We start from the raw sequence: 24,672 nt of genomic DNA on the forward strand, positions 1-24,672 counted from the left end.
ACCATACCGATCCCATCCTCTGAGCTTTTAACCCAGTATCTGTGCACTTGCTGCAAAAAGGAACTCAGACTTTTCATCCTTGATGCCTGATGGCCAAGCTTAGTGCCTGGCACATCCTGGACTTTCAGAAACCTTAGATGAAAAAAAAAAAAAGTGAATGCTGTATACCCATACAGTGGAATTTTTTCAGCTGTAAAAAGGAATGAATTTCTGACACATGCTTCAGCTTGGATGAATCTTGAGCATATGATGCTAAGCAAAATAAGCAAGACCCACAAGGACAAATACAGTAAGATTCCACTTACACGGGGCACCTGGAGTGGTCATATTTGTGGAGACAGAAAGTGGCTGTCGGGCTGGGGGGAGGAGAGACAGGAAGCTATTGTCAGTGGGTCACATCTGCTATCGGGGATGTGAAAAAGCTCAGGAGATGGACAGTGGTGATGGTTGTACAGCATTGTGAATGTACTTAATGCCACTGAATTAGACACTCGCAAATGGTTAGAATATTAAATTTTATGCTATATATTTTTATTTTACCATAATAAAACTTATTAGAGAAAATGAATCCTGCTTTTCTTTTTTCTACTTCTCTCTATCCACGAGCCTCCTTTTTCTTTCAAACTTGGCCGTGATGCCCCTCTTTGAGGAATTCTCCCTGCTGGGGATTAGATGTCAATTAATACAGGTCGCATTGGGGGTGCTTGGATGCAGGCCCCTCCTGGTCAGGCGCCCTGGTACCCGGTCCTCTGATTTCCTTGTCGACAAAACCAAGAGCCATGTCTGGAAGCATCAGGGCATAACCCCAAGGCCGCCTCACCTACCCACCAAGACAGAAGTCCTGCCACGGTCTTTCCTTTCCCCTGTCGGATTCTTTCCTTGATGGATGGGAACAGTCTCCGTCACAGCCCAATGGGAAGGAAACCGATTGAAAATCTTTCTCTTCCTGCTGTGAACTTGTTTTGAAGATTAAAAGCAGGTATGCTTTGGAGGGCCAGGCAGATGCTGTAACATTATTTTTAATAATTCAGGGCACACCAAGTTCAAAAACAGGTCAGAGTGTTTTTTTTTTTTTTTTTTTTATCTTGGCTCCTAAAGCAAACTCTGTTTACATCATGTCCTTTCCATCAAGAGAGGAAAATGGTAGCAGAGGCTTACTTCTGACACTTGCTCCTCGTTATTTACAAAAAGAGGACACCGTCAGCCTGTTTGTCAAGACAGAGGTGTGTGCTGACTGGGATTACAAAACCTCTACTTGTAGCTCGTGGGCCTCAGGTGGCTACCTTGGTTGTGATTTGCTCTTGTCCTGTCTATGGCAACCGACCACGTTATTCATCCAGGCCTGCCCTTTATCAACACAGTATCTCTTTTCATCCCAAGGACCTCATAATGAAAGGCGAAGCTACCAGGCCATAGTGAAGTGATGGGATTAGACAGCTGGTGTGAGAGAAGCCGGCCCTGCCCTTTGGAGGCAGCTGAGCCCGTGGTTTGGGTAAGGCAGGCTTCCCAGGCAGCTGCCCAGGGGTGTCAGTCTCCCCTTGAAATTCAGCTTTGCGTCTCTCTTCTAGTGACGTCAGTTACCGCGTGCGTCTCTTTGCTGCACGACCTTCCATGGGCTAATGCAAGACAGCTTTTTAATTGCATGGGAGAGTAACTTCCAGGCTGCCAAGTGGAGGGACTCGGGGAGGGAGAGGGCTGGCTTCTTAAACAAACTCCAGAGCTGCGGAGAGAAAAGGAAGCAAGGAGGGGAGCGGGGCAGGTGTCTGCCTTTCATCTGGGTATTCAGGATGACACATCTGGTGCCAGGGAAACTGCTATTTCTAACTGACGGGAAGCTTTGCAGTCAAGGGAGGGCTAAGCTGTCAGGTGAGCCAGAGATCAAGAATTATCATGACAGCTTCATGGCATGTGAAAGGCGCTGTGAAGTGCGGTGTGATTTTAACCAGCGGTGGTTAAATTAGCTTCTCTCGGACCTGATGTGATGTGTAGTCAGAGGGGCTGGTGGCGGCCGGGAGTGCCCGGCGTGGAGGAGGTTGCGATTCCGAAGCTCTACCACTTAGAAAAGAAAGGGAATGTGGAAACTGGCTCCTGGTTCCTGAGTTTTGCTTCACAGAGGTGCCAGGCGGCAGTGATGGCTTTAATTAGTAGTGTGTCGATTCCTCCACGGAACCTCTCTGAGCCCCCTTATTATAAATATTCCAGGGACCCAGAGCAACCCCCTTCCTTGAACTTCCCCAATTTAAAATCCTGTCAAAATCTAGCCACCTGTACTTGCCGGCTAAGCAGCCTTGACTAACCGTTTTGCCCTGTGCTCTCACATTCCACGGGATTGTCTATGCAAGACTGAGCCAGCCACCAAGCAAGGGAGTGCCTTTCTGAAAAACTTCCACTCAGACGTGAGCTGAGGAAGTGCCTTTTAATAAGTAATCAGCCAGAGGAAATCAGGCACTATCTAGCCATCTAGTAACGCTTGCCTGGGCACTGGGGACTCTTCCAGAGTCTGGTGCAGTGGGGTCTAGGGTTTGATGAGCCATAGCTTGGGAAATTCTAGAGAGAAAAAAATAACGTGAACAATCATGTCTGTACACATGTGTATATATACATCTCACACACTGTCAGTATACAGCATATATAAATTAGAAGCTGCACATTAATATTCTCTGGCAGTTCTCTGCCAAAAGTTTTACATAAATGACATCGTCTCACTTTATCTACTTAGGCAGATATTCTGTTACTTTTTGAAAGTTGAGAAAACTAAGAGTCAGAGAAGCCAGCCGGTGAACAGACCTGGGACTTGAATGTGTATTGTACCTACCGCCTTCAAAACAAGAATGGCTAACTTTTACAAAACCCCCAGGTTCTTGTAGTTTTAAGTGGCACAGCCAACCCTCCAGCTCTTAATTAAATCCGGGTGTTCCCTGAGCTTGCACTTTTCCCCTTTGCAGCTTTCGTGCAGAATCCCAGCAGATCCCGCCTAGTGCTTCCAGCCCTAATCTCTGCAGGGGGGCACCCAGGCAACTGTCTTCATTAAGAATCCCAAACCTTGGTGATGCACCCTGCCCTGGTCTCATAGCCCTTGGGGAATTGTTGGCACTGCCCAGCACCAGGGCTGTAAACCTGAGTAGCCCATCTGAACTGAACAAGTACCAACTGTTCGTTTCCAAATCCTGCTTTGCTGGGGTGCACCCAGCCCCAACTGGAGTTGGTGGGGGAGTGAACGGCCATTCACCTGTCCAAACCTGGGATTTATGCTCCGGCAGCTCCCTTCCGCCCGCCCCACAGGATTGTGTATGGCAAACACACATGACCTTTGCAGCGATTTCATCTCAGCCTGCTTCCAGAGAACAAACCTGTTTTGTATTGACATTGTTCGGAACAAGTTCTGCCTCTGTGAACTCCCATAGCACCTGCCCCTGGACTCTCAGCTCAGAGAGGCCAAGTGCTTGTAATTCTGAGAACAAGGGGGAGGGTGCCTTGACAGCATCTCGAGCGTCCATCCATCTGAGTCTTCGGTCCACTGGCTTCAGGCAGCTGACCACCTCCCCTTCCTTCCAGGACTTTCTGATCCCTGTCTAGGAGGGGCGGTCGCGGGCTCGGATTGGCCCATTGGCAGTGGGGTGCTTTGTGGGGCATTTTCTTACAAGTCGGTTCCCATGTGGCATTTGTTAGTCACAGCTAATTATTAAGTCCTTGGCCAAGGCAGTAGACGTTGTTCCTGTGGATTCTCCCCTCCTCCTCCTTCCCCCTCTTGCCTCCCCATTGCTACAGAACAAAACTCATTGTGGGCCACTGGAGATTGGCTGTGCACACATTTTCCAGTGAACCCCTGATGGGCTTACTGCTGGGGTTTCATGTTTCAGGTTGAAACTCAACTGGATAAAACATTATTCATTGATGCTGACACGGTCAGTCTCCACTCTGTGCGGCTCTTTCTCCCACACTGGACTCGGTCCCTTACAGGCAGTTTAGGTAATTCATTGAGTGCAATTTGCAGCATTTACTCAGAACATAGATAGGCTGCAGAGAGTGATAGAATTTGGTGGTTTTTAGATCACAGAAAGATCATCAAATGCCAGGTTTTGCCAGTTGTGCTCAGAAGTGTAAGTCAGAAAGGAGGAGGGGGCTGAGGGAGTGAGCAGGTTTGGAGCCCCTTCCCCCTCAGCAAGAACACCCCTGCGTGTACCTGCTTTGGGGCCTCTGCATAACATTTCTGTAGCCTAAAAGCAATACTGGAGTGGGTAGCCATTCCCTTCTCCAGGGGAATCTTGCCAACCCAGGGATTGAACCCCGGTCTCCTGCATTGCGGGCAGATTCTTTTACCATCTGACCCACCAGGGAAGTCCAAAAGCAGTCCTGAACTCCTGTAATGGCATCCACCCACTCATTCTTTGCTCAGATGAAGAAACTGGCCCACTGAGGTTCTTTCTCCTATCTAAAGGTCTTGTGTCTTGGTGAATTGATTCCAGAATGCGAATGAGCACACAGATCTCCCACTTCTATATGTCCCATTTATTGTACCATGCTGGGATAATTCTAGAGCCCATCACTGGGCTGCTTTTCCCATTTATTGGTCACTGTCTTATGGAAAAGGCCTGATCTGGAGGATCCAGAGGAACAGAAAGCATCCAGCATTGTTGAAGTCACACTGAATTTTCACTAAGAGCCGCCTCCATCACGGTGCCATGGAGCCCTCTGCAGTTACGCAATGCACAGCCTCAGAGACTGTATTGATCAGCCTTGTTTATATATGTGAAAGCCAAAATGAAAACTGGGCTGCAAGATTTTAGTTCTGCATTGTGCACAGAGAGAACACAGGCTTTGAAGCCAGCAGATCTGGGTTAAAATCTTGGTTCTGCCTCTTGCCAACCCTGGGAACATGAATAAATGACTGGGCATCACTGATCATCAGGCTTTTTATCTAAAAACAGAGCTGATAATACCTAAGGATTATCAAGGATTATTTTTTCGATATCAAGGATTGTTGATACCAATATCAAGGACTGTTATAAGAAATTATTAATAAATGTAATAGTCTATATAAAGACAAACCCCTACGGAAAGCATATTTCTTTATGTTCATTTAGTTGTGTCCAACTTTCTGCAACCCCATGAACTGTAGCCCACCAGTCTTTTCTGTCCATGGGATTCTTCAGGCAAGAATACTGGAGTGGGTTGCCATGCCCTTCTTAAGGGGATCTTCCCCACCCAGGGATCGAACCTGGGTCTCCCACATTGCAGACAGATTCTTTACTGTCTAAGCCACCAGGGAAGCAAGCATATCAGGGACTTGATAAATGTTCGTTTTCATATAACTTAACCTCTCTCTTGCTCTTGTGCGCATACAGGTTTGAGTCAAAAGAAAAGCCAAACATTTTCAAAGTTTACCCTTAACTTGGAACCATCTGGATTTTGTCATAGGCTTAACATTAACCAAATAAAATTTAAGGTATCTCTAGACCATGGGCCTGTCTTAATCTGTTACAGAGCCCTTGTAAAACTGAGCATTTCGTGGGGGAATATGGCTGTGGGTTTCTAAGAGAAAATTCTATCAGAAAAAACTGGAAAGAGTGTCCCATTCCTTTGACTCTGGAAGCCGCTGGGATACCCTGGGGGTTCAGGGGCTGACTGCCCTCGGACAGACTCCGGCAGTGAAATCAGAGCCCCTCATTGTACCAACGACTTGGGTGTGCTTGGGACTCTTTCAAACCCTTCTTTATTCACCATTCAGACAGGACCCATCGGCCCAGAAGCTTGTTTTCAAAATCTAGGATAACAGATGTTTTTTCTTATTTTCCTCTCTCTCATGCCAGAATGCTCACTAAGTCTTCACTGGGTTCTGAACTTGTCTTTTTTTCTCTCTCTCTCTTTACTTTTAAAACAAATCTGGGAAGCAGATCATTATTGTATAATAAAGGGGAAAGATGGGCATCCCAAACTGGCAAAGCTCTGTTTTAGACTCTAATGAAAATATTGAAGATCCTGAAGACAGGCTAGTCCTAGAAGTCAAGAGAGAGCAAGGTTGGCTCATTGAGGTCTGAAAGGGTCACAGACAGTGTGGTTGTGGAAGGACTGTTGATCGAATGTACACTGTGTACCAGGTGAGTCTCAGGCCGCTCGTAATCCATGGATTTTTTTCAAGTATATTTTGTTTGTTTGTTCATTTATTTATTTGACTGTGCTGGGTCTTAGTTGCAGCAGATGAACTCTTAGTTGCAGCAAATGGGATCTAGTTCTCTGACCAGGGATCGAACCCCGCCCCCGCATTGGGAGCACAGAGTCTTGGCCACTGGATCACCAAGGAAGTCCCTATTTAGTCCCTAGATTTTATAACTAGACAGTTTGATTAGTTTTCTGTTGCTGTTATAACAGATCATCACAAATTTAGTGGCATAAAACAACATATATTTATTTTTAATATATTTTAAATTGCAGTATAGTTGTACAATATGTTACAGGTGTACAATATAGTCACAATTTTTAAAGGTTATACTCCATTTATAGTTATTATAAAATACTGCCCATATTCCCCATATTGTCCAGTACATCCTTGTAGCTCATTTTGCACCTAACCATTTGTACCTCCTGCTCCCCTCCCTCGGTATTGCACCTCCTTCCTCTCCTCTCCCCTCTGGTAACCACTAATGTGTTCTCTATATCTGGTGAATCTGCTTTCTTTTTTTTTTGTTACATGCCCTAGTTTGTTGTATTTGTTAGATTCCACATTTAAGTGGTATCATACAGTATTTGTCTTTCTGTGCCTGACACTTCACGTGGCATAAAACCCTCCAAATCCATCCATGTTACTGCAAATGTGAAACATTTACTCTCTTTCGTGGCTGAGTAGTAGTCATTGTACATGTATACCGCATCTTCTTTATCCATTTACCTAAGCTGACACATACTTATTACCTCTCAGTCTGTTGGTCAGAAATCTGACAGTGGTCATGCTGGGCTGAATCCAGGTGTCAACAGGGCTGGACTCCTTTCTGGAGTCTCTGTGAGAGCCTTTGTTTTCTCTCCTTACCTTCTCCAGCTTCTTGACACTGCCCACATTCCTTAGTTTGTGTTCCTCTTCCTTCCTCTTCAAAGCCAGTCACAGCAAGTTGATTGTTTCTTACACTGCATCACTTTAATCTCCTTTGCCTGCCTTCTTCCCTTTTAAGGACCTTGTGCTTTCGCTGACCCACCTAGGTAATCCAGGATCATCTCTACTCCATAGTTTAAGGTTAGGTCCTGAACTCCATTGGCAGACTTTTAATCCCCCTTTGTCATGAAAAGTAATATATTTATAGGCTCCAGGGATTAGGACATGGATATCTTGGGGTGTGGATAATGATTGCCAACCACAGATACATAGGTCATTTACAGGGCTTCTCGGATAGCCCAATCGGTAAAAAATCTACCTGCAATGCAGGAGACCTGGGTTTGATCTTGGGTCGAGAAGATCCCCTGGAGAAGGAAATGGCAATCTACTCCAGTATTCTTGCCTGGGAGATCCCATGGACAGAGGAGCCTGGAGGGCTACAGTCCACGGGATCTGGACTACAGTCCAACAAAAAGTTTGCCACGACTGAGCAATGAACACTAATGACTAAACCACCACCACCATACTAAATACAGTAACTGTATATATTAGAACTATTTTAGTTGCAAGAAACAGGAACTAACTCAAACTAATAAGAAGAAAAGGATTTTGGTGGCTTATATACTTGGAAGAAATTGTGGTTTCCCATGCCAACAAGATCATCAAGGCACTCTGCTTCTTGGCTTGGCATTCTTTGTGGTGATTTTTTTTTCAACCACAAACTATCTGCATGGTGTAAAATAGCTCCCGGGCAATACTAGGCTTCCATACTTCTCAAGTTGGGATCCCAGAAATGAAACCATGACTTGTCTTTTGTTGTTGTTGTTGTTTAGTCAGTAAGTCGTGTCTGACTTTTTGTGACCCCATGGACTGTAGCTCATCAGGCTCCTCTGTCCATGGGATTTCCAGGCAAGAATGAGTTACTGGAGAAGAAAATGGCAATCCACTTTTTACAGATGAGAAAAAAGAAACTGCCTGCCAACGTAGGAGGCATTTCCTTCTTCAAGGGATCTCCCCGACCCAGGAATCGAAGCCACATCTCCTGAATTGGCCACTGGGTCCTTTACCACCGAGCCACCCAAGGAAGCCCTCTCTTTAGGCCGCTCCAACAAAATCCTGAGGATGACTTTCATAGGCAGAAACCATCCCTGTGCACTTCAGCATCTTATGGCTGGATTTCAGAACCATGCAGTTGATGTCCTGTTCTGGTTCAGAGCTCATTTGACTTCAAGCAATAAGACACTCAAACTTGAAAGAATACAGAGGCAGGCTTACTCATGGCAAGAAGTAAATTAATCCAGGTTGCATATGAGAAGGAGAATTGCATGGTGATTAAGAGTCTTGGTTTTGGAATCAGACTGCTTGGGTTTTAGTCTGGTTCATTGGCTGTGTTTACCTGACTGCTCTGTACTTCCATTTTCTCATCTGTAAAATGTGCTTAATAAGAGCACCTATCTCATGAGCTCGTTGTGAGCTTTGAATGTGTTAATACAAATAAAGGACTTAGAGTGGTACCTTGACATGGAGTGAACACTCACTAAATAATGGCTTTAATAATGATGATTGTTATTGAATAGCTATTGTTATTACAAGTAAGTTTTCTGAGGATGGCTTAGGGACTTGGTTAGGAACCAAGTCAGATATTTCCTGGTTTCTCTTTTTCTAGCTGAGGCCACACAGTCTGTTTTCTCTGAAACTTACTCTCAGCCACCTCAGGTGTGGTTCCCACCTTAAGGTGGATCTTCACCAGGCTGTCAGGTGCCATCTTTTCACCTCTGGCCTTGACCATGCACGTGTGTGTTAAGTCGCTTCAATCGTGTCCAACTCTTTGTGAGTCTGTGGACTGTAGCCCACCAGGCTCCTCTGTCCATGGAATTCTCCAGACAAGAATACTGGAGTGGATTGCCATGCCCTCCTCCAGGGGATCTTCTGGACCCAGGGATCGAACCCACAACTCTCACGTCTCCTGCATTGGCAGGCAGGTTCTTTACCACTAGCGCTACCTGGGAAGCCCCTTGACTATGCATGCCCACCCCCAAAAGAATGATGGCTAAGTGTTTCTGAGTGCAGAGTCTTGAGAGTCACTGATTAGTCTAACCCATGACTGGCTTTAAATAGTCATGCCCCCATTTTATTAGCTGTAACAAACCAGGCGCCCTTGTACACAGGGTTACCTCTCTCAGTGGGCATGGACGGGGCAGCTTAAGCTGAAGGGAAAAGTTGGGCTTAGCCAGGAAACTGACCAACTTGTCTTTGACGTGTATACCCTAGTAAATTAGAATTTTCCTGCAGCACAAAAGAGAATTGGTTTTGAAAAACAACGGTTCCATCTAGATGTTTGGGAACAGGACAGCACTGGGCACGGTTTGGTGCCGATGTGATTTAGTCTGTCGTATTTACAGAAGAAAAATGATCATTCTCCCGTTGTTATAAATGATAGAGACATTTTCAGCTCCAGTTAGAAACCCTCATTGGATGGACGAAGACACCATCATTTCGATGTAGAGCATCAATCTCAGACACTCATTCCTAGAGCAGACATCCCTGAGAGGGTGGAATGCATGCATTTGGTGTCAGGAGAATGGATTCCAGAGTGACCAAGAATGTCCCCAGAAGTCTTCCTTTCAGTGATGGGGAAAAATTCCACATTGAGTTTTTGTTCCCTGTGTCCCTTCTCACCTTTCAGAGCCCCCCGCCTCCCAACTTTTTTCAGCATTCTCAGTCCAGGATGTTCAAAACATCTCATAAGTGCACAGGTTTCTGCCTTCAGAGCGCTTGTCTATTTCTCCAAGAATTTCAGTAAGAATCTGGTGAAGCCCTTCCATAGTGATGGTGAGGAAGAAGGGAGAGTGATGAAATTTCTTAGCCCTGAGACACTATAGCAAGAGTGGATAGGCTTCAGATCTGGGTTGGGCATCTTTCGGAAGCACTGAGATTTGGGGGAAGACAAAGCATTGTTAAGATTTTGATAGAGGTCTGCTGGGAAAGTCTCCACTGGAAAGGCTCTTGTGCCCCTTTCTAGTTGAACAATTCATAGGCTCCACACTTGATTTTCAGATGCACTGGTTTTGAAGCAGTCAACAAAAAAGCATCCTGCTGCCAGGGCCAACCATCAAAAAGAGAAAAGAGAGCAATGCAAACCATAGGGGAATGAATGTGTGAGAGAGAAATCGTGTAGAGCGGACATGTGGCTCTGCTGGCCTGATACCATGTACATTATCTCCCCCAAAGGACCCCGTGGTTTAATGGATGGGGCTTTAACCTGCCCAGAGGTCAATCTCTGCTGGACAAGTGGAACCTCATCCCCGAGGGCATTGACATACTCATGACACACGGACCTCCTCTAGGTAAGTGAAGCAAAGGTGTCCTTTCGTTATCTGTGATGCCTTTTTTCCCAAGCATAATGACTAATGCTTCAGCGACATAATCATTTTCCTCAAAAAAAAAAAAAAAAAAAGTGATGGAAAAAAGAAAAGTCAATGTCTTTAAAGAAACCCAGTATGATAATTAAACTCAGCAGTTCTGCTGGGCTTACAGGTGTTCTTGAAATTAAATTTTTTGATTTAGTCAACTCAGGAAAAAATCAAATGAGCATAGAGCACCACAGTCCTTTGAGCTTGATCATTTATTTTAAGAACTGTATTCACTTTGGAGTGAGGGGGTGGGGTGGGGAATGGAAGGAAGACACAGACCTCCCAATCACAGGGCTTTTGAATGGTAATGAAATGATGGAATCTTTCATTCAAAGGAACTCATTTTCCTTCTCCTTGTAATAGTGGAACCTAGGAGATCTTTAAAAGTTTAACACTGAGCTAATTATACAGGAAAAGAATCTTTTTACTCTCTCTTTTTTTAAGCCAAAGTGTTAAGTAAGGACTTATGGTGGCTCAGACAGAAAAAAAAAAAAAAAAATTGCCTGTAATGTGGGAGACCTGGGCTCAATTCCTGGATCTCCTGGAGGAGGGCATAGCAACCCACTCCACTATTCTTGCCTGGAGAATCCCCATGGACAGAGGAGCCTGGTGAGCTACAGTCCATGGGGTCGCAACGAGTTGGACACGACTGAGCGACTAAGCACAGCACAGTATGTTGAACCTTACTTAAAGATGCTGGATCTTATAGATACAGTGAAGCTGCATCCAGGTTTAGATTGCCAATATGCACCAGAGCTACCTTCAGTTACCCAGACTATGGGCCAGAAGATGATTATTTGACTTATATAATTATCTTCTAATGATTCGTGTGCTTGTTAGTGGTTTGGTTTAGCCACAGAATATTTTTCAAACAGGTTTTGTTGTTGTTTAGTCACTAAGTTGTGTCTGACTCTCGACCCTATGGACTATAGCCAACCAGGCTCCTCTGCCCCTGGGATTCCTCGGGCAAGAGTATTGGAGTGGGTTGCCATTTCCTTCTCCAGGGGATCTTCCCAGCCCAGGAACTGAACCCACATCTCCTGCTTGGCAGGCAGATTCTTTACTGCTGAGCCACCTGGGAAGCCCCTTTTCAAACAGGACCACCACCCTGATCCTCTCATCTACTGAGTGTCTATTATGCTGGCACAGCCTTGTCACACAAAGATATTCTCAGACAATCCAGATGTTTCCTTTATAGTAGGAGAGTTTCCTTTTTAAAAAAAATTGTATTAAAAACCAGATACCATGAAATCTATCGTCTTAAATTGTTAAATGTTCAGTTCTAAGAAAGTTTTCTTGATCCTCTTGGTTTGGAGAGAGGGGAAAAACAATGCAAAAATGAATGATTTTTGTAACTTTTTCCCTGTGGTTTGGGGTTGCTGTCCATGTCACTTCCCTCCTCTGTCAACCTGAAAAATAAAAAATACCTAACACATATCCCCCAATGTGAATTTAATCTTCATGGATGTTACCCCCTCCCCACCCACACCGCTTAGTGCTGCCTTCCTGCCCCGACAAGGGAAGTGCTGTGTGTTTCACAAAGAAACAGCGGAAGGGAGGACCAGGGCACGAGCCACGGTGGCACATTTTCATAAAGAAGAGTGAAGGGAAATAAGACAAGGAGCCAGTTCTGTTGCAGACGGGGAATTTATACAGATTTGCACAAGATCAGCACTTCCCTACTTTTCAAAGCTTCAGAATCTCCATCCCTGTGGTTTTTCCCTACCCCACCCCCACCTTCTCCGTACTTTACATGGTTATACTTATCAGTAACCTTTATCAAGTCATAAGTAATTAATTTCCCTGTTTTGCAGTCATCGGAGACTAAGTCATTAAATTGTTGGCTAAGTATTCTGCTCAGCGTGATTTAAATAGAGAGAGACTATAGAGACCAAATCCTAGCCAACTCGATCCTTTCCCTGAGTAACCTAGTTAGGTCTGGACTTGATCCTCTTAAGGCTGCTTACTGTCAGGGACTTCGACATCCTCAGCATAGAAATGTTTACATGCCTGAAGTATTATTTGGAAAATAACTTCGAACAGAACAATTGATTTGTTGTTAACAAAGTCATTAGCTTTGGTACAAAAGCAAGTGGCAGTCAGTCTGAATTCTGGCCTCCAAAGAATTCATACATTCCAGAAACTCTTTTTCTTTTTTTAATTAATTTTATTGGCGTATAGTTGCTTTACAATATCGTGTTGGTTTCTTCTGTGCAACAAAGTGAATCAGCTACACATATACATCTATCTCTTTGGGGGAAGATTTCCTTCCCATTTAGGTCACCACAGAGCACTGAGTAGCATTTCCTGTGCTATACAGTAGGTTCTCATTAGTTATCTATTTTATACATAGTATCAGTACTGTATATATGTTAATCCCAACCTCCCAATTCATCCCACCCCCATCCGGGAACTCTTAAGAAAGAGGCTACCATCCCTCTCTTTGTAGTAAAGTTGGAGTAACTTAGAGAGTGGCTGTGCGTGTAGCAGAGTAAGATCCACATCAGAGAGTTCCAAAATGTTAGTGAAAGTCGCTCAGTCGTGTCTGACTCTTTGCGACCCCATGGACTATACAGTCCATGGAATTCTCCAGGCCAGAATACTGGAGTGAGTAGCCTTTCCCTCTTCCAGGGGGATCTTCCCCACCCAGGAGTTGAACTGGGGTCTCCTGCATTGGAGGCGGATTCTTTACCAACTGAGCTATTACAGAAGCTCTATTAATAAAAAGCCAGGCAAAGTTTTCATTAGGTAAAGCTGAACATTAATCAGTGTAGTTAACTGGGAATTCTTGTGAACATTCTGGACTAGGAGGTAGGAGGTGGATATGGGAATTGGCCTTGAATCTTTTCCTGTTAAGAAAGGAACCGTGACACATGGGACTTCATTATTATGATACCAGCAAGACACTTTCTCAGGTGATTATATATGAAATGAGATGTTTTCCCTCTTCAAAAAAAAAAAAAACATCCATGAGGGAATATGCCAATCACTGTGGATTAAAGTTTTTCCTCTAATTAGCAAAGTTTTGAAATCTCTGATTGAATTTTTTATAGGGCCCCTTGCTTATATTCCACGCTTTTCCATATTCTCTGGCCATTCCCCAGTCAGCATGTCTTTATAGAGATGTTAAAACTTCATTTCTACTATTTTGCCAAACAAAGTGGGGTGAGCTGGCCTCTCCCTTTCTGACTGATCAGTTCTGAGTGGCAGAAATCACCTAATGGAGCAATGGTGTGTGTTCCCACTGATTATGACTTAGCCTTTTGGCCTGTCTGCTTTCCTAACACCCCATCCCACTGAGGCGATTGGATTCCATTCTGGGCCATAATCATTCAGTAGCTGACTTTTGCTATAATTGACGTCAGTTTTTATGGATTTTCTGCATTAGACATAGAACTAAGTGGCTTTTACTTAAAGGTAGTCCATCAGCCCCAGCTTACTGCATTGCCACCACAGGGTCACCATGGTTGCCCAGTTGCTAGAGAGGAGACCAGAGGAAGAGCTTGGCATTCCCAAGCGTGGGTCATCAGGAACCACCAAGGGTTAAGAGTTGATGTGTTTAAAGTGAACAAGGACTTCCCTAGCGGTCCAATGGTTAGGACTCTGTACTTCCACTGCAAAGGGGCATAGATTCAATCCCTGGTTGGGGAACTCTAAGATTCCACATGCCACACTGTGCTGCCAAAGATAAAAAATGATAATAAAAATAAAGAGAACAAGATATCTTGTGGCCAGTTTATAGGAAGTCCCTCCTAGCCCTTCTTCTTTAAAGTCTACGTCTTGGAAGTAGACTGCTCTAAGAGAGCTATAATTTAAAAAAGAAAGCAACTGAATTGAGAGAAAAAGAGAGAGTATGGGACTGCCGGGAATAAATGTCATTGGGCCCATGAAGAAGATTTGAAGCCCATGGCTGAATAAATCAAATCCCTCACAGGGAGGGGGAAAAAAAATGTTAATTAACGGAAGGAAAAAAATGGAAACCAAAAAAAAAATTTTTTTTCAAGATCCTAAAGAAGACAAAGTGACGAGTGAAAAGTTCCTTAAAAGCCATTGTAAGCTTTAATGGGGAGGCTAGGATTACAGATAATGTAATAAACCTTCTGTGAGTTATGGCTTCCTGAAAGTCTAAATGAAACCTTACCTGAAGACAGAAAATTAAGAGTATTGATTGCATTTTACCCTTAGGTTTTCGAGACTGGGTTCCAAAGGAGCTTCAGAGAGTGGGCTGCGTGGAGCTTTTAAACACAGTCCAGAGGCGAGTCCGGCCCAAACTCCATGTGTTTGGTGGAATCCATGAAGGTAAGACCAGAAGAAAGGGGTTCACAACATTATGAGTCATTAGCCATGATCTCATTCCACAGCAGAGACCTTAGTTACCGGGAATAACTGGAGTGGTGGTTGCCAAACTCTACCTGTGGAATGCTTTCAATGAGATGAAATGTTATGAGAAACACTTGCATATAAAGCTGAGAAGTATTTTGTGGAGAACTGCTCTCTTGTAAGCGGAACGTGTGTGCTCAGTCACTCAGTCGTGTCCAACTCTTTGCGACTCCATAGACTGTAGCCCACCAGTCTCCTCTGTCTATCGGGGTTCTCCAGGCAATACTAGAGTGGGTTGCCATGCCCTCCTCCATAAACAGTAAGAAACCGAATCTGGTCCACCTTTTGGGAAACCCATCACTAACCCCAGATGACTTCTGGAATCTCAGGGCTCTGATGAAGAGTGGTTGATAACCACTATTGCAGACCAGCACAGATGGAATAAAGGACAGATTTTCTCTTTAAGAGCATTAGAAGAAATGGCCTGGATTTTAGACTAACTAATGTCCTTGGCCTCTTCCTACCTGTAAATATTATACAAGACTTTCTCCAAAAAATATTAATAACTTTGTACGTGCAATGAAAGATATAGAACTGAAGTGGTGGAACCTACACATTTGTAGGTAGACTTTTCCTTACTAAAGCTCAGAAAACCATTTCAGACTTCTCAGAAATCATCCGTGCTTTTAGTTGGGGCTGAGGTTAAACAGCATAATTAAATCTCCCCTAGATGGGAACTGGTCAAGTTGCTGTTTTCTGCCTTTCAGGGTAAGCTGTGAAGTTAAGTTCACAGAATCTGAAAGCCTCGCTGGAGGCCCTAGATTTTCTCTCTCCTCCCTTTTTCAAACCAGGGGTCCCTGGGCCTTGGGACAGACCGGCCTTAGGTTTTGTGGTTGTACCATCGTCTCCTGGTTACATATGTTTGTGTGCAATGAGTGTGTGTATGTGAGCAGCCTCCATATTCACTCACTCACGGCTGTTACTCTGAGTTATTTATGAACCTGCAGGTGAGGAATTTAGGCCTGGCACTGTGAAAAACCAAAGTTTGCTTTGCAAAGTCCTCAATCCAGTGGCTTCCTGGCTAGGTGGGTAATAAACAGCATATTGAAAATCATCCTACTGGGGCCAGAGAAAATCCAGCTTGCTCCGAGTGTAGGCACGAGCTGTGTAGATGGAGAGCAAGGGTCCAGCTCCCTGAGAGCGGATATCATCCTGCCCTGACTTTGAGCCACACTCTTTGGAAAGGAGGGCACTTCTCTAAGGCCTGATACGGGCTGGGAGTAGAAGAAGGATGGAAGATCATGTCTAAATAGCATTTCTGGGGAGCAGTTATGAATTTCTGCATCCTCACCTATAAGTTTGCATTTTATCCTTTTTAAAAAAATCATTAATTAGCTTTAAAGTAGCCAGACAATTGGGGAATTCCACTGAAGTCCCCAAATAATAAACTTGCTTAAAAGGAAGGAGATCATATTCAAATAAACTTGTCTCGCTTTTATTCGTTTAAGACAGCTGAAGAGGGCAGAGAGAGGGCAAATACCAGCCTCTTGATGGAGAGAGATAACAAGACTTTATGACCCCAGAACTAAACAGTGCACATTTTAAATGCTTCTTTTCTTTTCTTAAGAGATTTTTTCCATTGACCCTCATTAAGCTCTCCACAGGCTTATTTAGAGAAATTTTAGCAAATGGAAGGGGGAAAAAAAGCCTTATCAGTTATTTGTATAAGTCCTGATAAATTTCTTTTTCACAAATGTAGTCTTGTGTGCCATAAGAACCTGATACCGACATAGAATTACAAACTTAATTACAGAGGCTGTAAGACAAAATATAAGGTATCCAGGGACATGTGTGAATCTGCAAACGTGCTAAAAATTTCAACATGTTGAAATTTATAAGAGATATGAATATACATACCAAAGGCCCAGAGAAACTTGCTTAGCTTTCTTCTCATAGGTCACAAGAGATTTATACTGCCGATGGGAAGTGTTTTTGCTTGAGCCAGTGTCCAGTGGTGTAAGAAGTCTAGGAAGCAGTGTCCTGTGGTGGTATCTCTCCAGACCACTTGGACATTTGATTATTTCTTGTTTAGTTCCTAAGTTGTGTCCGATTCTTTGCGACCCCAAGGATGCTAGACCACCATCCTCCTTTGTCCATAGGATTTTCCAGGCAAGATTACTGGAGTGGGTTGCCATTTCCTTCTCCAGGGGATATTCCTGACCCAGAAGTTGAACCCAAGTCTTCTGCATTACAGGCAGATTCTTCACTGCTGAGCTACCCAGGAAGACCCCAGATATTTGATTATAACTGATTCTTTTGAATAAAATGGAACTCAGCATCAAAGTCACACAATTCAAGTAAGAAAATGTTGACTAAAAAGATGCACAACGTGAGAGTTTTGAGTTAAGTTTTATTTGGGGCAAAATGAGAACTGCAGCCTGGGAGACAGCACCTCGGATAACTGAGAAACTGTTCCAAAGAGGTAGTAGAGGAACGTCAGTATATAAGATTTTGGTGAAGGGGGCATTCAGTGCAATCAAGCATTTACTTTATAAAAGCTTTTCTGCTAGTCACGAGGAGCTAATGTCACCATGAAGGGATTTAGTACTTTTCTAGATATGAAGAGATGCAAGGGTTGGGGTTGATATAGTCAAAGCTATGGTTTTTCCAGTAATCATGTACAGATGTGAGAGATGGACCATAAAGAAGGCTGAGCACTGAAGAATCGATGCTTTGAAATTGCGCTGTTGGAGAAGACTCTTTTGAGAGTCCCTTGGACTGCAAGGAGATCCAACCAGTCCATCCTAAAGGAAATCAGTCCTGAATAGTACTGATGCTAAAGCTCCAATACTTTGGCCACCTGATGCGAAGAGCTGACTCATTAGAAAAGACCCTCATGCTGGGAAAGATTGAAGGTGGGAGGAGAAGGGGAAAACAGTGGATGAGATGGTTGGATGGCATCACCGACTCGATGGATATGAGTTTGAGCAAACTCCCAGAAATGGTGAAGGGCAGGGAAGCCTGGAGTGCTGCAGTCCCTGGTTCACAAAGAGTTGGACACGACTGAGCAACCGAACAACAGAGGATTGGGGTCATGAAATCAGTTCCTGAAAATATCTTAACTATCTAAAGACCTGTTCCACCAGTTTCCCTGGAGCACAGACTGCCTCACTCTCCATCCTGACCTGCCTTCAGGGCATGTTGAAAGTCAACAGCTACAGCAACACAGGATTCCATCTCCACAGAGGCAGATGGCAAATGCCCTTGGCAAGCACCAATTTGTAGGTGACAGTAAGATCACTTAGTGTTGGAATTTCCCTGATGGTCTAGTGGCTAGGATTCTGGCACTTCCAATGCAGGGGCCCCAGGTTTGATTCCTGGTCAGGGAACTAGATCCCACATGCCACAACCAAAGATCCTGCATGCTGCAACTAAGACCCAGCGGAGCCAAATAAATTAACTCATTTTGAAAAGATAACTTATTGTTAACTTTCATTGGGGCAGTTTAGAGCTTGTTTTATAAATAAGGAAGCTAGGAATTCATGTCTCTAAACTCCCAGTGCTATACCCTGCGTGAGTCTCACCTGTCTTGAAGCCCATTTGGGTTTGAGTGAAGGATGTGTTTGCCCCCTTGAGTTTATGTTACTCGTCTTCTTCCCTGGAACTCAATAGTTAATACAGGGCTTTGAAATGAAAATCACATTTGAAACAAGAGGGAAAAAAATGTTTTTTCTTTATTCTCACTAGTAAAGAAATCACAGCCTCTCTTCTACAAATCGAGTGTTGAAATAAATTACAAGGAATCACTTTTCTTTGAAGTAGAGGATTCCCCCTTTAAAGAAAATAAAATCGGGAGGCAGCTTCTGAAAGCTGTAACAGGGGCTCCACTGAATTTCATCTCACTGCCCACTGGCAAAGACTTTTTTGTTTTCCTTGGCTGATAGTCCTGCACGGAGTCACTATCATTTGTATATTTCACAGTAAGTGTGACACTCTCTCTCCACAGGTTACGGCATTATGACCGACGGTTACACGACGTACATCAATGCCTCAACGTGTACAGTCAGCTTTCAACCGACCAACCCTCCAATTATATTTGACCTTCCAAACCCACAGGGTTCCTGAAGCTCCAAACACCCAATTGGAATGTGAGGGAAGGTCTAAAAAAACTGCCATTTTTTCTAATTATAAACTTACATTCTCTTCCTTGTTTATTTCCAGATCCTGTGAGTTCTTTTTGTAAATTGCTGGAACACGAATGATGCTAGAGGTTATGCTTCTTCTTCCTTTTTTTTAAATGGGGCATCCATTTGGAATCAAAAGAGCGTTGTGAATTTGTAAAATGACTTCTGTTTTCTCAAAGGCCACGCCATTGTAAATTGTTAGTGTTCGCCAAAGGACAGCCAAGCTTTCTTTTGAAAAGGTGACAAAAGTCTTATTTTAATATGCTTTAAGCTGGAAAAAAAAAAAAGAAAAGAAATAAAGCAGGTAGGCAGTGTTTTAAAAACCACCCAGATTTGCACAACAGTTTAAGAGTATTGTTTGAAGTGTTTTATTTTTATGATGTTTGTTGTTGTTGTTTTTCTTGGGAATGCTTCTTTTTTGCAGACGTGGCCCAGATTTAGAGCAATCTTTGCAACAAAAGTAGGCGTGGAAAAGACTTCCCTTCACACTCTCACTATAAAGCAAGCTGTGTCAAGGGAAAAAAACAGCTCTCGTTTAGAGGATGGCTTAGCTAGTGAGATCCATATTGTGGTTATACAAGGTCTCATCGTTTGTTTGTTTCTTTTAAATTATTTTAGCTTTAAAAATATGGAAATGGAATCTGTCAAGAGCAGGTATTTCATGCAGTTAAAAAAAAAAAAAACGAGCGTGCAGACTCCTTTTCAATATGGGTTTATATATATAAATATTTTTTGTGTATTATGACTAAGTTAGGGGTTTAATATTGCCAAGGACAGTACAACTGTAAAGGGATGCTTGATCGTGGAGCATCAGAAGTCCGAAGGAGCTGACGCATGTTCTCAGAACTCAAGGTCTTAAAGAGCTTGAGTTAAATCTAGGTACACTCGCAGGCGTGTATAGATTTAAACGGATGCAATGGAAGCTAACTAAAATAAGGCTTAGTTGTCCTTTATATTTAAATGCCCTGAATTGCCTCCTTACGTCCTCCTCCCTCCCCACCCCCCATTTTGCACTGTGTGTTTTGATGCAATCTTCGCTAGCACAAAATATTGTCGCTAATAGTCCTTTCTGTTTTCCCATTGTAAATGCTGTCGAGCTTTATTCTATTTTATGTTATCTTGTTAATGACATTTAGGAAAGCAGTTGTTTCTTTAAATTTATTGTGATATTCTATATCTAGCGGCCTTTATATGCAAATAAAATTGCAAGATTTTTAAATCTGTGCTGTTTGGAGGGTTGTGCTGGTGGGAGGGTGGTAGTTTAGTCCTGGGGAAAGAGGGATTTATTCATATGCAACATTGGTACTCCCTTTCAGAGGAATTAGAATAAGTGACTTTTTTTTTTTTTTTTCAGATTTTCAATAAATTTTTATTACCTTCCATTCACAGGCTGGCAGGTAGATCGATAAGGCACTCAGTATACTCTTTCCTTCCATCATGCTGTCATCTATCTTGCTGTAGATTTCAGAGGGTGAGGATTTAGTCTTTAGCTATTGTAATGTCTATAGGAACAGAGGGAGTGTGCAGAAGAGGGACTGTTGTGGACATGTGTGTGGGAATGAGAAGACAAACCAGTGGGTAACGGAGTAACCGTGCGTGATCCTTTTGTCCCCAGGAGCAGTCACCATCCCCCCCCCCCCTTACTTTTTTTTAAAAATAAGTAATGTCCACCACTAGAATCCCTGGAAGAGGAAAAGGCAACCCACTCCAGTATTCTTGCCTGGGAAACCCCATGGACAGAGGAGCCTGGCAGGCTATAGTCCATGGGGTTGCAAAGAGTCAGACATGACTTAGAGACTGGGCACGCGCACACTAGAATGTTGCAGCAGCCAGGAGGCAGCAGGGGGCCGGGTGGGGAAAACCATATTACGTCTTTTTTATTTTCTCTGGAAGAGCCATTAAAGAAAAGCAGCGTGATCTTGAATCTGCAATATATCCCGTACATCTGCATTCCAGTGCCTGTTGGATTGTAGCATTCTAACACATCCTCCTCCCTTCCTACCCACGAGGCATCCTTTGGTATAATCCACAAAAAGAATTCTTGGATTTCAGTACCAACAAATTATAGAGAATGTCCTAGGCCAGAATTCTGGCTCAGAGTCATACTGTTAATACTCATGAAGTGTCTTGGGTGGCCACCCAGAGCCAAAAGTGGTCCATGACCTTAGTAGCTGAGATGTGCTGTGGAGGTTAACCATACTTCCTTGACCTACTGCATCAGCAGAAGAGGGTGGTGATTTCAGGCTCATTCCCCGGGTGCTGAACTGAGCGTTGACCAAATGGGAATTTCAGCTGGTTACAGTGTAAGGAGTTAGGCCCAGACTTCTGGAAAAGCAGGCTCTCCAGAGACAGGTGGATGATCGCGATGACAAGTGTGCGTGCCCAGCCCTTGAGAGCACGTCTGGACACTAATTAAGCTAAGCACTTACTAAAATTGCTTTCCATTGTGTGGGGGCAGGAAGCAACCCAGTCTGTTGATCTATGGGGTGGACTGGCTCAGACAGAGCTTCCTTCAGCCGGTCCAGGTTCACCATTCCATATGTGTGAACTGCCTCCGGGGGGCCCAGGATGACTGTCCCAAAGCCAGACGTTTTCTCCGCTGGGCCTTATAACAAGGAAACATCAGAAATAGATTAGACATTGTGCGCTTTCTATCCTTCTGTAACCAGGCTCTCTGCTGAGTCGGTTTCCTATTTTGTTTCTGTTGTTATTCAGTTGCCAACTCGTGTCTGACTCTTTGCAACCCCATGGACTGTAGCACGCCAGGCTTCCCTGTCCTTCACTATATCCTGGAGTTTGCTCAAATTCATGTCCAGTGAGTCGGTGAGGGTAGCCAACCATCTCATCCTCTGCTGCCCCCCTCTTCTTTTGCCTTCAGTCTTCCCCAGCATCAGGATCTCAGAATTCTGGGAGAGGTTACATAAGCCCCACTTTTTAGATAGGAAACTGAGACTCCAAAAGTTAAATCACTTTCCCTAGGAAAATGGAAGCTTCAAATTCATTCCCTAGGGAAATGGAAGGTCTCTTTGACTCTCTAGTCAATTCCCTGTTCATCACCCTACCTCTAGGACAGAAAGGAGAATGCTGTCCAAGAGCTGATAGAAGACTGATGGGGCCACGGGGTACTCCCTGTCCCTCACCTGGGGGCCTGCTGAAGCACATTGCACAGGGCTTTATAACCACAGCCAGCTGAACCATGTCCTTCCCGCTTGAAGCCTAGCACAGTGTGGTCAGAAGAGCACAGAGCCTAGAGCCAGCGCCTGGCTCCCCAGTGCCTGGCTTCCCCTCAAACTGGCGCAGATACCTTTGGCTGGGTACTCACCCTTCCTGTAAAATGGGGGTGATGGTGATGATGATGACATCGTTGTACATTGTTGGTCTACATTACACGATGTGGCGATCACTGCCTGGCATCTTAGTAAGTGGTAACACATGCTTGTTCAACACGTCTCCAGAGCTGCCTTGAGATTCTCCAGGCAGGACCTGCCGGTTGACTTCTCACCTACAAGAGCATTGTTTCCGAGAAAGTGTGTCTGTTTGCAGTCATTGGAAACCATTAGCCATCCCTCTTTACAAGAATCTGTCTTCTTTGGAGAAATGTCCGTTTAGGTCTTCTACCCATTGAGCTGTATGAGCTGCTTATGTGTTTTGGAGAGTAATCTTTTGTCAGTTGTTTCATTTGCAATTATTTTCTCCCATTCTGAGGGTTGTCTTTTAATCTTGTTTATTGTTTCCTTTGCTGTGCAAAAGCTTTTAGGTTTCATTAAGTCTCATTTGTTTATTTTTGTTTTTATTTCCATTATTCAAGACCACTGTGTGTAAACTAGATAGCCAGTAAGAAGTTGCTGTTTAACACAGGGAGGCCAGGCAGGCACTCTGTGATGATCTGCAGGGCTGCGGTGTGGGGAGGGAAGGGAGGTGATATATGTGTAATTATGGCTGATTTGCATTGTTGTATGGCAGAAACCATCACAACATGGTAAAGCAATTTTCCTCCAATTAAAAAATAAATTAAAAAAAAGAACATGAAGAATGCCAAGGGCATTTGCTAGAGGCTGGTCAGGGAGACTGATTTTTCAGTTTGGGTATCCTAGTTTGCAAAATCCCATCTAATCTCAGAACAGGAAGGGGGCTGTATTCTTTCAAGTCGCATTAAACGGCACCCATGGATCTTAGCCTCTCTTGCCCTTTGGGTCTTTACATTTCATCTCACCATCTTTTTTCAAGCTCAATTAGTGAATTTTTTCTCTACATTCTCTCCCCAGCTCCTTTTGTCTTATAAAGATGCTGGGGGATGCCAAAATCCCCTTAAGAGGCAGGTCACTGTTGTTCTGACAGGTGGCCAGCGTTAAGCCTGCCTTCATCTCCATCACTTAAGTAAATAAATACTGTGACCCAGGTCTTAAGTAGGGAGAAACAGAAGCTGGGAGGATTGGGGACTTGTCAATTGCAGATAAAACACTTGCTGTGCCCAGAATAATACCCCCCTCCCCCAACCCTCATCCAGCAAGAATGTGCTGTTTTGGTAGAGTTAACATCCACATGGTATTTTGCTTTTCCAGTGTCTTTTCATGCCCTTCTCATGCCTTCCCATTCCCACTTGCCTAAAAATTTTAAGGTACTTTTTGTTTAATTATTACACCAAAGTGAGTTCAGAGATTAAGTGAATTTTGAGAATTCGGCTCTGAGCTGAGGCATTTGGAAATACTGCTGGGCACGGGGCAGGGGGTCATTAGAGGTGGGGAGGGATCCTGGACTGGACAATCTTAATGAGTGGTTTCATAGAAGGCTCTAAGCCCACTCTGGCTATCGCCTTCTTAACACAAAACGTTTTTTCTCCTGCTTTGCAGTGAAGAAGCAGGATTGCTGCATGTATGACTCAGAAGTTTAAAGCTATTTTCTTTTCCTTTGCAAAATGTCACCTCTACCAATCTACTTCTGTCCTTCCTTCCCATGGAAGAGAAAACCATGCTAATTGCAAAGCCTCTCTGAGAAGCCTCTCTGGATGCCTGTATAAAATCACTTGTGCAGCTCGTGAGATGTTCAGAGAGGCTCAGTGGCACCACCATGCTCACACAGCAGATTCAAAGAGACAGCCCTGCATTGACATTCAGACTCTGAACATAAACGGCACTCTCAACTTGACATTCAGGAATAATCGAAGATGGGGAGATGAGTTTGGCCAGACATAATGTAATTTTGTAGCCAAGAACAAGTTGCCTATATGGAGCTTATTTAAACCAGATTACTTGAAAAAAGCTCAGACTCTGACCCCCAAGTGTTCCCATGAGTGTTCACTTTTTTCCCCTTCAACTTGTCCACCTACACTTTCTCTGATGGGCAGCCAGTTCCTTCTACTGGAAGATACGGGTGCCTGTTTCTGCCCTTGCTCCCTCTGAACTTGGACTGTTCTCCATCATGCATTTTGACACACATGTGCATGTCCAGTCTGGAAGGCACTGGGTGTGGGTCAGAGCCCCCAACATTGGCACCAGACATGGTTGTTTTCAAATCCCAGCTCTGTCATTGGCCATCTGGGCAGCCTTGGATGTGGTATGTCACTTCTCTCAGCCTCAGGCTCTACACCTGTGTAATGGGAATGCTTCCTACTTGACAGTGGGTTTGTCAGAGTTGATCATAGGATCCTGGGCCCAGTGAGCTATTATTTAAA

At 44.0% G+C, this 24,672-nt stretch overlaps 1 protein-coding gene and 1 non-coding gene across 5 annotated transcripts in view; both read left to right on the forward strand.

The window, feature by feature from the left end:
• The window catches only part of MPPED2 (metallophosphoesterase domain containing 2), a 210,870-nt gene extending 190,650 nt beyond the window's left edge, over positions 1 to 20,220 (forward strand). For all 4 annotated transcript variants that reach the window (XM_027562769.1, XM_027562773.1, XM_027562772.1 and 1 more), the window contains exons 5-7: positions 10,316 to 10,431; positions 14,683 to 14,796; positions 18,824 to 20,220. In XM_027562769.1, the coding sequence (XP_027418570.1) occupies positions 10,316 to 10,431; positions 14,683 to 14,796; positions 18,824 to 18,942 (349 nt within the window). In that variant the 3' untranslated portion in view covers positions 18,943 to 20,220. The remainder of the gene's footprint in view (positions 1 to 10,315; positions 10,432 to 14,682; positions 14,797 to 18,823) is intronic.
• On the forward strand, positions 18,133 to 18,206 carry TRNAG-UCC. Its single transcript has one exon. It is a non-coding gene; the product is annotated as a tRNA-Gly (tRNA).
• Positions 20,221 to 24,672: the final 4,452 nt, after the last annotated feature.

Source organism: Bos indicus x Bos taurus, chromosome 15 (genome assembly GCF_003369695.1).
Source record: "Bos indicus x Bos taurus breed Angus x Brahman F1 hybrid chromosome 15, Bos_hybrid_MaternalHap_v2.0, whole genome shotgun sequence".
NCBI classification, from domain to species: domain Eukaryota; kingdom Metazoa; phylum Chordata; class Mammalia; order Artiodactyla; family Bovidae; genus Bos; species Bos indicus x Bos taurus.